This window comes from Rhinopithecus roxellana, chromosome 3 (genome assembly GCF_007565055.1).
Source record: "Rhinopithecus roxellana isolate Shanxi Qingling chromosome 3, ASM756505v1, whole genome shotgun sequence".
Lineage (NCBI taxonomy): Eukaryota > Metazoa > Chordata > Mammalia > Primates > Cercopithecidae > Rhinopithecus > Rhinopithecus roxellana.
In genome coordinates this window covers 10126942-10140737 of record NC_044551.1, presented here as the reverse complement: position 1 = coordinate 10140737, position 13796 = coordinate 10126942, and the positions used below count along the sequence as shown (strand labels likewise).

Genomic DNA, 13796 nt, shown 5'->3' with positions numbered 1-13796 from the left:
TGAATTTATTTGGATCTAGGTGTTTCATCTGTAAAATAAAAGGTTTAGACTAGATTTCCTTGGGGCCTTCTTCTGGAGTCCGATAAGAGACTACCATGCATGCCTATATTCTCTCAGGGGCTGGGAAGTGTATCAATGCATCTATTTTGTGAGTGTTATGTCTCAAAAGTTGATTTAAGTGGAATTTTATAAACCAATTCAAGTAAGCAAATCAAACTATATCGTCGCTACATAAAGTCCCTATCTTCATTTTGACTGGTGGTCCTGACCTTGGAATGGTGTCTCTCTAATCATGGGGGTGGGGCTTTGGGGTGAACAGAAAGAAACTCCCTTTGTAACTCTGTTTTCTCTTTAATTGCAAACTAAACCTTTGTCCTTCCCAGACAACCTTCTGAAAAAGTGCCCACCTCCCATGCAGCATTCATACCCTTGTCTGCCTTTCACCCAATCTCCCCGTGGACACTGCCCCACTGTGGTCACAAGGGCCTACCTAAGGACTCTGGTTCTGCCTTTTCTCTCCATGACACATGACACCATTCACTCTTCTTGAATGCCGTTTTTTTCTATGAGACTATATTACTTGATTACTTCCCAAGTCTCTGGTTCTTCCACTTCCATCCTCCTTTTGTGTTCTTCCTCTATTTGTCCCCACAAAGTTCCCACAGTTTAGCTTAAAGTTTCTCTGACTTCTCAGCAGCTTAAACAATTAAGAATCTTCAAACAGGCCAGACATAGTTGTTCATGCCTGCAATCCCAGGCTTTGGGAGATGAGGCAAGAGGATCATTTGAAGCTAGGCATTCAAGACTAGCTGGGCAACATAATAAGACCCTGTCTCTACAAAAAAAAAAAAAAAAAATTTAACCAGCTGGGTGTGGTGGTCTGTGCCTGTAGTCCTATCTACTCAGGAGGCTGAGGGGGAAGGATCAGTTGAGCTCAGGAGTTTGAAGTTAGCGTGAGCTGTTATTGTGCTACTGTACTCCAGCCTGGGCAACAGAGCAAGACCCTGCCCCCTCCTCTAAAATAAGAGTTTTCCAAAAAATGAAGTGTACCAGCTAGTTATGATATACTGCAATGCATTCTTTCATAAGGTCAACAATGATTAGTTTTGATCACCCCTTAGTTTATCTCCTTTCTAAACAAATCTAGATTTTCTTGTATCTCAAAGTATAAATCCCTAGACCAGCAGCATCTGCACCTGAGAATTTGTTAAAATGGAAAATGCTTGGACCCCACCTCAAACCTACTGAATCAGCAATACGTGTTTTAGCAGGCTTTCAGGTGATTCTGATGCATGCTAAAGTTGGAGAACCACTACTCTATGTCAGGCACCCTTTTAATGCTAGGTCTCAGTTTAATGACTAGGATAACTGATGGGAAATCAGAAATAATCACTTCTCCCTCTAAATATCTGCATGGTGTTGAATGACACCTATAGATCCTTTATGCCTAGGGAGACCAGGGTGAAAGAGGGAGTAAAATGCAGGATGCAAGAGCAGTCCTCCCAAATTGCCTTTCACAGGAAATGACAACCTGGTCTGACTATGAGAATTACCTTACCCTTTTTGCTACCACTGGTGATATCCGCAATGCCTGAGGGAGAAGCACTTCCTGTCTTTGTTGCTTTGAACAATTCTATTTGTCAGATTCACTAACTTGTGTAGGCCCTCAACATTTTCAATCACCTCACAACCCAACAGGAAGGGTAAGTATCTGGGCAGTCAGGGATCTGGCAGGTGAAAGGGGAGGAAAGGCTGTCTTCTTCTTGAGTAGCTGCTGCTCTGGTGAAGACACAGGGCCTGTTACATGCTTTATTTATTCCATTCCTTCACCCATCCATCCTTTATTCATTCACTCATCCATCCATCCCTTTATTCGTTCATTCATCCATCCTTCCACCAATCATCCCTTCAGTCATCCATTCATGCAATACTCATCCATCCCTCTTCCTATCCATCCTTCCTACCTTCATCTATATACCTATCCACCCATTCATTCATCCAAGCATCCATTCATTCTAGAAATATTTATTGTGCCTCAGCTTAGTTTCTCTCCAATATCAAATGAGATTGGGCCCATTGATCTATGGAATTTTCTTGTTTCCCAAGTGTTTTCTGGAATGTTCCATTGAAGTGTGGGAAAAAAATTTCAAAACTTCTATTTATATCTCTTATCTCTTCATTTAAAAAATGTCTAGTTTGAGTGTATGTTTTATAACGAACACAATATATTAATACGATAGTGTGTATATAGTTTGAAAGTACATGCTCAAAAAAATTTTACACTCGCAAAATATGCAGTCGGGGTGTACAGATCCAAAGATTTTGGAGACCACTTCTATGAAGATTAGTTGTAAGACTGCAGAGCAATTTGGGATAGACAGGTCCTAGCTTTTGGGGTGAAAACCAGGAAGAGCCCCCAGTACCATGAAGTTGGCAGCTAGAAAACATGCCTGCCACTCAGAGCAAATGGGCCCACTTTCATCTGATTTTATTGCCCATGGTCACACAGGTGGTTACTGCAGAGCCCGAAACAGAGGCCAGTCCTGCTCCAGTCTAGCTCTTGTTCCACACTTCCTCAAAGAAGCATTTGGACTGTGGCCCAGGCTTCAAACCAAGAGGGCAGATCTTTAAATAACCTCACTCCCTGACAGAGTAGCCTCAAATTTTCTCGCACATACGTGAAAGTGGAGATTTTCAGTTAATAAAAATGTAAATATCTGGCATTCATGTAACTTTGTGTCTCATTCACACCCAATTCCTACCATCTTACAAAATATATTAATTCAAGCAAACGGGATTTTTTCTTATATAGACTTTTTTTTAGCATTTTTATCAATTCACCTAAAATGTTTTCATAATTTGCCCACAAGGCTGAATGAATGTATACTGTTCTTGAATACAATACTCAAGCTTCAAAGTTGTAAAATAATCTTTTCTTCCATAGGTACCGAAAGGTTTGTCTTTGGCTATGTTTTCTAAAAAGTAACCACCTTCAAAAATATTAGCAAATATATGAAAATAAAATGCTAGTATTAATTATGAGTGGGAGCATGAGTGAGAAACCTAAAATGATGAAAGTAAAAGTTGCTCAATGTTTTTAGAGCTGTAATCTTCAGTCAAACAGCTAACAACTGATTGAGATTTAATTATAAGGGGTTTCCTCACAGAACGTGGAAGAGTGCAAAGGAGCACTCAGTAGCTGTTTAATGGCAAAGTTTCTACCATTGAAAATGTCAAAATCCAGGAAGATATTACAAAACAAAGAAGGAAAAATGCTCTAAGTCTAGGACCTCAAGCGCTATCCAGGTAGCAAAATAGAAATGATTATTTCAAGCCTTAGCTCTGCAGCTAACTAATGATGCCAACAGAAGTGTTTACCTTTTGTTGTTGTTTTGCAGAATGAGTTAATATATTGGGACCTACTGTTAGGAAGCTCTAAAAAATGAGTAGATCAAAAATGTGAGGCAGAGAAGCAAATATCCTGACCCCCAGTTTTGATAGAAGAAGCTTATCCAGAGCAGAAAATTCTGTTGAAGAACTTGTCCTTTAATATGCATGAGAGTTCTTATTTGTAGAATGAATTGTTAAAATAACTTAGCAATTTAACAAAATCACAAATCAACACAGAGAAGCTGTATCTTGTTCTTTTTATTGAACAATAATAAACTTGTCCTTTTAAAACAAAACCTAACAGCTCATGCAGCTTTACATTCAAAGGCCTTCCCACACACAGTCACAATCTGTTGGCCAACTTCAAGAATAAAATACAGGTAAATACTGAAATCATTCTTAAATAAGTTCTTCACTTCAAATAAAATACTTCTGAAATATTTCCTAACAACATCTAGTACAATAGTCCTGTTTGTGCTAAGACTCTTTCAAATATACTCCTAATTCCACTTATCAACCAAGTTTAAAAGAAAAAAATATGAAAATAAACTATATTTTAAAGTTGACACGTTTTCTGCTGAAAATTGACTCTTTTTTTCCAAACCTCCTAAAAAGTTATTTTCTACTTGAAATTGAAAATTCACCTAAGTCACGGCACTTCTGTTTAAATAAAGACCCTCTGTAGCTCATTTTTTGACATTTTTGAAATCCAGAGTGACTCTATTTTTCTAGGTTTCTCTTACTCTTACTACGGTTATTATTACTAAAATTACTGATAATAAATTTATCATGCCTCAGATGTTTGAAAATCTTATAGAGTCATAGCTTTATTCTAACCATTTTAAACAAATAATACTAGATTTCTTTCCTCAAGAGGATGATAAATATGGGTAGGGAGGATGACTTGCACTAACACATTTGTTTATAAAAATATATAAATATTTACCTTCATACACACACAAACTACCAGTGGGTAAAATACTTCTTAGATTTATCTCTGACATGGCATACGTTAAAGCCATTTATGGAAGTATATGTGTTTCCTCTGCCCCAGAACCATCCTTCAGATACAGGTAACCTGGGAGCTACATCCGCAGCCTTTTGAAATTGCCCTCAATTCAAAGCTGTTTGTTACTCAAATTTCCATAAGCTTCAAACACTTTACTTCCTTCAGGGGTTTTCTGGTTGTTTTGTTTTTACTTTTCCCAAAGTAAAAAAAAAAAAAAAAAAAAAAGTACGATTAAATTCTACAGAAGCTACCTACCAAGGAAGGGCTAAATATTATACTTCCCACTCCCACCCCCTCCCCACCTTCTCCTGCTCTTAACTCTTCATTCCCTATCCCAACATTAATGTACATCAAAGTCAAAGAACTAATGGGCTCACTGTGGTCTTCAGCTTTGCCTAGCTTCCTCTTTGGTTGACCTGTCTCCATGTAAAATTACCTAAATTGCATTTTTAGTTCTTCAGTGTTACTATACACACACATTTAACAAATCTATATGCATTCAAAAATTTAACAAATACGTACAAGTGTTCAGTCATATGGATGTTACGGATTGTAAGTAGCCTACTTTTTGTTTTCTGGATCCACCATGCATCACATTTGGTCTTCAGAAATTACATGTCCTTATGCTATAATCTAGAAAGTTCCTAAAATGTTGGCTGTGTGTTGAACAATCACAAAAATAGAGCCTTCTCTCAGAAATCTCAGCCGGGATCAGCGTGGATTTAACCATTTCCTCATTATGGGAGACCCGGCAACGTTCTCTTTCACAGCTTCTTCTCTCACAACATTGCCGTCTCCAGATGTCATGTCATGCTCTGAAAGTAGACAGAATACAAATCATATCCAAACGTCTACAGCTCAAAGACAGCACAGTTTTGCTTTATTTTGTTTTACATGGAATTTACAATGAAATCTTTAATCAATTTAAGATTCCATGCTAATTGTATTCACTGCTCTGTATCAGTGAGCACCTCTATATACAATAGCACCCCTTGAATTACTTCTCTTTGTATACCTATCATCACCTGACATTATCTTCTACATGCATTTGTCTCTTTTTCCCCTGTATTATCTCACTCCACCACTAGAATTCCAGTTTCACAAAGGTAGGGACTTTATTTTGCTCACTGCTATATCTCCAGCACTTAGGACAGTGCTTGCCACACAGTAGGCACTTAATAAATACTTATGGAATAGGCAAATGTTGCACAAACAGGTCTCAAGTTAGATTCTTACACTAACCAGTATGAAAGACAGATTAACTTTTGTTGCATCTGGAAGGCAAAAGGCAGACCAATGGGTAGAACTTTCAAAAAGACACTTCTCACTCTACATATGAAAAAAGTTTATAATATTTGAAATTTGCTAAAATGAAATTTTCTACTTCTAGGAGTAGTGAGGTGTGCTTGCTTTGGCAGTGCACATTCTGATATGGAACACTTTAAGAAGATTAGTGTGGCCCAGCAGACAACTATATGTAAGTCCATGAAACATTCCAGATCCTACTCCCCCAAGACACTCCTGCACAAAAAGTTACTTGTGAATTCCCAACTTAGGAAGCTCACTGCCAAAAAAAAAAAAAAAACGCCATGTGGAACACTGGGGACAGGAAGCACATTTGACAAGAGTGCTGTAGCCAGCAGATGGAAAAGTGGAGAAGACAAGCTCGTGCTCTGGGGGTCCTAGCGCTGGTGAAGCTTGCAGCCATTTAGCCTGCTCTCAAAGGCTGGGCCCAAACAGGTTTGTGCAGAGGTGATGTGAAGCCTGTGTCAGAAGTGAAGCCTAAGCCTTATCCTGTAAACTCCAGAGCATGAACCTGGAAGTCTCATGTAGTCTCAAAGACACATGTAGACTACGGAGGCCCCTAGACTACAAAGGACCTCTCCAAGAGGTCCTTAGGGTATTCTGCTCTCCATCCTGGACCCGACTAAGGTTTACCAAGATCACACTAATAATCATCTTTTGCTGGTTGCACCTTTAGCTAATGAAAGGAAATGCCCTAGGTCAGAAAATAGAGAAAACTGACTGCTTTTTTCAAATATTTCTGATAAGAATCTCAGTGCCTAATTTTGATGTGGAAATATTTTTGTGTAACCTATAATGTAAGTATTGTTATGGGCATCACCATACTTAAAACTAATAATTCACTTAAAAGCATAACATTTCCCCTTCATTGTAACATGTTTAGTTGATCCGTACATAAGGAGGTAAAATTAGAAAAAAAGTACCTTTGCCAAATAGTTTATATTTTATTAATTTGAAGTGCAAAAGACCAAAAACAGAAACTAAACAATAATGGACTTGAATTGTTATTTATAGTTGTGGTGGGAAAAAAAAGTATATAGTGTGTTGATACTAGCAGTCTCTGTGACTACATGTTGGGGTTATTACTTATTTGTTTATTTTTTATAATTTAAAATATAGTTTTTAATTGACAAAAATTGTATATATTTGGGATACAATATGATTGATATATATTTCCACTGTGGAATGATGAAATCAAACTAAGTAGCATAACCATCACCTCACATACTTATTTTTTTGTGATGGTAACATTTAAAATGTATTCTTTTACCAATTTTGAAATATACAGTAATTATTCATTGCAGTCACCATTCTGTGCAATGGAGGCCTAAACTTTAGTGATACATGTTGCTTTAAATGAGCTACTTTCAGTTTAATGGAACTCTCCTGTACTAGCCATCTATTCAACAAAATAAACAAATATGTACATAGCACCATCTCATAGGTTGTGCATTTGTCACATTCTAACACCTGTGTAAGAAATACACATGGACTAACAAGCACCACATGAATATTACTACAGTTTCATTCATTTCCAAAATTTCAATCACAGATACTATTTCTTACCCTCTCCAAAATCCATAAAAACACACACTTGGAATTATTCCATTTAAATGCTTTCATTTGGTTAAAGAAAACAAATGTTCTATATTTTCTATCTTGACTCTTAAAGCTTATCCAATAAATTCCTCACAGTACTTTTTCTATGTGAAGTTGGGAGAGGAATAGTTTTGTCTAGTAAATATATAAAACAGATCACTGAAGAATTTAAAAAACTTTGTATATCTCAGTTGGTTATTTTTATTACAGATTTTTGGTAATCAATCATATTTATCCTCCTATAAATCATATTTAAACTAGGTAAACTTTATGATAAATTATATATAAACCTCAAAATTATTGATGGGCTCTTTTTGGAAAACAGCAACAGCAACTAAACTCAGCTACCACCCACCGTTCCCCTGAGTAAAGCAAAGGAAATAAAATCATTCCAGTCCACATCTTATTCTACTCACAGATATTTTCTAAGTTATTCACACTGAAATGAGGCTATTGTTCCAATGCTTATACCAGAATCAGTGCTTACCTGTGAGAGAAAAAAATCTGTTGGAAGACTTGGTTACTGAATATTGGAAAAAGGGGAATTTCAGGCATTTTCCCGTCCCCCTGTCACAGATGCCTGACTGGCAGTTGCAGGTCTCTCTGCAATCCATCCCGAAGGTGCCGTAGGGACAGTCTGGGGACAAACGAAAGGTTGGAGAGGGCGCTGCTTGTTGTAAATACGTCTCCATCCTAACAGCCCTGTGTGCATAGCCTTACAATTTGAACCAACCTCATGAAACTTGAATGTAAAATAAAATCCAATTCTCCAAACCCAGGATTTGAAAGTTGAAACTTTGAGTCATAAATACGAAATCACACATTAAGGCCAGATAATGGATGTCTCAGGCTTAGTGGCTTAGCGTCATGATGTAAAGTTAAGTTGAAGACAGCTATACACAGCCAGTCTCCTTGGACCAGTCTTCATTCTGGTGATGTTCTGCTTAGATACCAATAAATTCTCACAGATAACCTCTGAAACAGCACAGCGAAGGTGAAAAATTGAACAGACATATATGCATCAGCTCCTCAAGGAGTTTTAAAAATGTGATGCTATCTTTGAATCTACTGTATTCACAGATAATTTACTATTTTAAGTGTATAGGAAAGGTCTTCAAACTAACCAGTGAGAGAGCTATCATCCTAGCTCAGCATTAAGCAATCAATCCTCCATCTGCTCCAACCCCCATCAAGTTCCTTATTTGTCCAAACGGCATGTCATACAACTTGCCTGACTCCCTCAGTAGTTAAGAGGGCTCGCTAGTAAAATCCTCTGCAAGGCTAACATGCAAGATGCTAAATGAGCAAGAAAGCTCGGGGCTTATACACCTTGAAGGTTTGTACACCTACCAAGAACTAGACGCTTTTAGAGCTCCAGTGCTCACACTTATGCCAAAACATCCTACATTGAAATAAAGAGGGCAATGTCGTTTATTTAAAATGCATAAAATTATTTAAAATGCTGTTTTTAGAATAAACAGCATCTCAGTAGACTAACCAACCTTTAAAAGCCAGCAGAATAGATATAGAATATTCTCTTGTTGTGAAAATACCTTGTAAACGTACAATCACAGGTGGGTAAAGAACAAATTGTGAGCCATCTGAGTCTCTAGCAGTCAATACTCCACTGACTGACCAAGTAGATCATCAATGAGATATCTTTTTTTTAAGGAGATCTAAGAGTGCTCTTTTCAATGTGGTTCAGATCACAGAGGAATCTGGTTTTGAACACTGTTCTCTTTGCTGGGAAGAAGAGATCTTAAAAAGGGATCCTGAAAAGGCCTCTTCCAGAAAAGCACACAGGATTGGGATTTGACTGTGCCTGCAGTGATATTGAAAACTAAAACTTTAGCCAAATTCCCAGAGATACTTTTAATGTATCCCCTGATGTACTGAACAGTGCTGGGCAGATAGTAAGTGCTCGTTAAATATGTGTTGGCTGCTGATTGTTAATCTGGGCAAGATGTTCACAGACATCTGAATATTTAGAAGACATTTGGATATGCAGCTGAAGTTTACAGTTTTCATGTGGATGTTCTTTTAAAAAGCTGAAGAAGGGAGACGATGGCAAAATGTATTATCTCTATCTCAAGTTACTAAGGCTCACAAAGTCTCCTATTTCCAGCAGAGAGAAAAATGCTTAAAACTAGATTCATCAGCAACCTGAAGAAAGCCAAAAAGAGCAATCTTAAATATCTTTTTAGTATCTTGATCATTCAGTAGAATACTACAGTGCTAAAGACTCCAGATGCCACACAGCTTGTTTCTTTGCCTATATGTAATGTACATTTACCATCACATGTACAAAGGCATATTATGCCAAGAGAAAAAGCAATCCACTGCATATACGCGCTATATCATAAGTATGATTGTGTTAACCACTTCCTCCCTAATTTCCTTATGTGAAGTACTGTTTTCTTAGTCAATAAGCCCCATAATTTACAAAATATATGGATCCTATTCAGTTGAAAGAAACATGCATATGTGTTCACCAAACAAAATATTTCCTCAATTTTCTATTTCTGATTGTATATAAACAAAAATAAACTGAGCAAAAAATAAAACTCTCCTAATACTTTAAGAATTTGTTTTTTTTTATTTTGTATGTCTTGCAAACTAAAAGATGATTAATTTACACATTATATGTCTAAGAAGTAGGAGAATTAATGAAATTAGCACAATACTGGATAAATATCATTCATAAAAAAATGTATTAAATACATAAAACATAATAATTATTTAGAAATTTCTCAGTCCTTTTTATAATTTAGAAAGCTTCCTTGTATTATACAACTGATGGATGGGGTTATACCATGTGTTGCTTCTTAATAATAGCTCTTCATAATAAGATCATGAGATATCTATAGGTAGAGTATTTTTAAATCATCATTCTTTTTATTCTAAACACTTTTAAAATGTTAAATATTTTAAACTACAGTTACTATGTTTAAAATAATTTCTACAAATACTTAACTACATTATTTAGCTAAAATTTCAACCTGACGAAGTTTTTCTTTAAGTGTACTAGTGGTCAACCTCATTCTTCACAGACTTCCAGTTTTTATTTTTCTTTATTGTTATTTTTCCTTGTCTTAACACCATCTGCTATTTTTCCAGATGACCAAAACCTTTATAAAGTCAGATGAGGTTAGTTTTATGCTTCAGGGAACTCTCTTTGAAGAATGAGTTATTTTGTTAGATGACTTAAGCTCACTCTATTCCATAAAGTGCATTTGTGTTTATCAGAAATATTTGATCTTGAGAGTGGCCCTCCATCCTGTGGACCCTTTCAAGATCAAAGAATCACTAAATCTGGGGGCTAGAAGCCATTCCAAGAGGTTATCTCGTGCAGACCTTTGTAATCGCTGCCTCGCAGAGGAGAGAGCACCTAAGCCATCAATAACAGATTACCTGTCAAGTTTCTAAAGTTTTCCAGAAAAGGAGCCAACAAAATCTTCCATTGCAACTTTCTTTTTGCGATCTCCTAAGGCAACGAGTAAAATGCCACATTTCTTTCTGTGCCTTCCTGCACACTGGTTCAGTTGCTACTTGCAGCTATCCTTCTGTCTCTACCCTTGACAATACCTGTGTAGTGCCTTGTCAAGAATCCACCTGCCTTTTCCCTCTTACTCTTGAGGAGCAAAGCCACCTCACTTCCCAAGCTGGCTAAAAGCTCTCAGCGTGCCCCGGGAGGGGAGAGGTAAGGGATCACTCTTTACCTTTGCAGATACCAAACTCTTCACCAAAAGGATCCTCCCCATTAGAAGGCTGACACCTCAGCCCCGGGCCACACTTCATGCCATCCATGCCTGAGACTGTGCGGTAGCAAGTTTCTCCCCGCCCTGCAGCGCACACCCGGCAGCAGCCACAGTCGTCGAGCACTGTCCTCTTGCAACGCGGGCTGCTTTTGCACTCACTGCTGTCACAGTGTTGAGGGCAATCCACCGCATAATTATTGCTCCAGGCGGCCACCAGGTGTGCAGGCACGAGGAGCGTCGTCAGCAGCAAGATGCTCTTCATGTTTCCAAGCTGCCTCCGGCTCAGCTCCCCCTTCATGGTCTTTGCTGGTGGGAAGCAGCCGTCCAAACTGGTAGCTGAGCCTCTGCCTACACGTTTATGAGTTTTATACACTGGGTTGCCCGCATGCTTTCCCGTCATCAATTTCCTTAACCCAGCAGCAGCGCTGTCCTCCTGCCAGGCTCTCTTGTTTTAGTTTATGAAATCCAGGATGAAGGCTGGATTAACACGCTGCTGCCATCCAGGAATTGAAAAGCCCAAGCTGATGTCATCTGTTATGTTTAGATGGTTGTTTTGCATGAGGACTGAAAAACTCACTCACATCCGTCTCAAGGGCCCAAGGACGTCTGTGAAGGAGGGATAAAGAAGGTCGCACACCCTCCTTCAGGACGGGAATTGTTCTGACCCTGGCATATCACTTGAGGTGTAGCTTTGTCTCACAGCCTCTGTAGTCAGGAGGAAAATGATATCAACATGAATCATCAGGACCGAAGAAGCTTCTTCAAAAAAAATAATAAACATTTGGTATTTCCCCTCAATAAATAGCCATGAGATCATTTGAAAGAAGAAAGGGTTTTACTGCGTCTTTTCAATACTTAGAAGAAAGAAAATATTTTGATAGGGATATTTTTTAAGACCCTCTCTTCCTTCCTCTCACCCATCTCCTCAAATGTTATTTCTAAAGCAATTCATGTCACATATATCTAAGTCTATTGTAGATGTAGCTGTGCTTCCAGTAAAATGTGGAACTGCCTCTGAGAATTTCTTTTAAAATCAATACAAAAAGCCACAAGAGAAGTAAGATTCTTTCGGCACTGCTTCTGGGTTACTAAATTCTGGAAAAACTTATCAGTTGGACTTTTCTGATCCAAAACTTCCTCAGGGGAAGGCTCATCCATCACTAAGTCTGCTTGTCCAGTGATCGAGTCCACCCAGAGCCCTTCCCCTCACCTCCTGGCATCTATCAGAGCCCTCGCTAAAAACTGCCAAGCATGGCAGCCAGCCCCAGGCAACAAGTGGATCAGCAGGAAAATCAGAACACAGCCCCCAAGAGGCAAGTCACAGGCAAGGGAAACATTACCCCTCAGGAAACAAGGTCTGCATGCTACAGAGGGTCACCGTGCCTAGGTCCCTCTGGGAAAACAGAGTAGCCCTCTTAAAATATCAACTGTGCCAGGGCCTTATTAAGCAAGGTTAAAGAGGAGAGAGAGGAGTTCTTACACCAACCACATGCCGAATTCCATGCCCCCCCCTCACTTGTCAAAAGAGATATAGATTCACCGTCACCTAATAAATAACAACCCAGTAAAATGGGTAATTCTTGGTCTGTCACAAATGAACTGTGAGAAATTCACAGGATTTCTCTTGGCCTCAGCTTCCTCTTTTGAGAATTGATGGTGTTAGGCTACCTGACCTCTAAAATTCTTGTTTCCCCTAGAAGATGAGGCATAGTGGGCATTGGATGTAACTTGATGATTGGCTTTTGCAATTTTAGGGGGATACAGAGAGCAAATTCAGAATACAGAGAATTGAGGTAGTAGGAAATGAAAGCAAGAGTTTTAGCTTCCAAATTTTCCAAATTTTTCATGACAATCCAATTTGAAATACTCTAACTTTATCTCCCCAGAAGCACTTACTTAGCAGGTGGCACACTCTGATGTTTTCAATAATGGGTAATATTTGTTAATAGCTTAAACATTTTACATGCATTAACTCATTTGCTCCTCATCACAATATTATGAAGTGGCTGCTATTAACACGCTTGTTTTTTAAAAGAAGAAACTGAGTCAGAAAGAGGTTAATTTGCCCAAGGTCCCTATATTGAAGGGATGTTAGTCTAATGTCAGAGCCACATATTCTATTGCTTATTACAATACATGATTATGATTTCATGGCCAAGAGTTTCAATGGCCTAGGTCGCAATTTAGGCTGACCCTGGAAAATGTTCCTTGTTACTGAACCTTGTAACCACTTTCTGAGGAGTAGTTAACTGGAATAGTGGTTAATAATAATATCTAACGTTTGCAGAGATCTGACTGTGTGCCAGATGCCATGCTAAGCAGTTTATATAGATTACCACATTTAACTTTCAAAACAACCTCAAGAGCTAGGTGCTATTCTTATCTTCATCTTAGATATGAGAAAACTGAGGCCTAGAGAGGTTAAGTAACTTGTACATCATCACACAGTTAGCAAATGGTGAAGCCAGGACTCCAGCCCTGAGACCAACAAGCTCTCTGGAGACTGGATTAAGGGTTGTAAAATAAAATACATACACATACCAAACTGGCGCCCAAGGTGGGTGACATGGTAAGCTATACTAGATGTAATACAGAAGTAATGGAGTGGATTTTGTCCTCCTGAATAGCACATAAAGACATGAAACTCTTCCACTGTGGAAGATAAAGAGAAACCAAATTGATAATACCTTTGGTAAACGACAACTAAACAAATGTAAGTTGAGAGTACCAAATCC

General features: G+C 38.3%; 1 protein-coding gene across 2 annotated transcripts; it reads right to left on the bottom strand.

The window, feature by feature from the left end:
* Positions 1–3630: 3630 nt before the first annotated feature.
* Positions 3631–11588, bottom strand: ESM1 (endothelial cell specific molecule 1). Of its 2 annotated transcripts, XM_010386486.2 has the most exons (3): positions 11023–11588; positions 7791–7940; positions 3631–5214 (listed from the first exon to the last, which is right to left on the bottom strand). In XM_010386486.2, exons 1-3 carry the CDS (start codon positions 11459–11461, stop codon positions 5111–5113), a joined length of 693 nt encoding a protein of 230 aa, XP_010384788.1. In that variant the 5' UTR covers positions 11462–11588; the 3' UTR covers positions 3631–5110. The 2 variants fall into 2 exon arrangements, with proteins under 2 accessions (XP_010384788.1, XP_010384789.1); XM_010386487.2 differs by lacking the exon at positions 7791–7940.
* Between the last annotated feature and the right edge of the window lie 2208 nt (positions 11589–13796).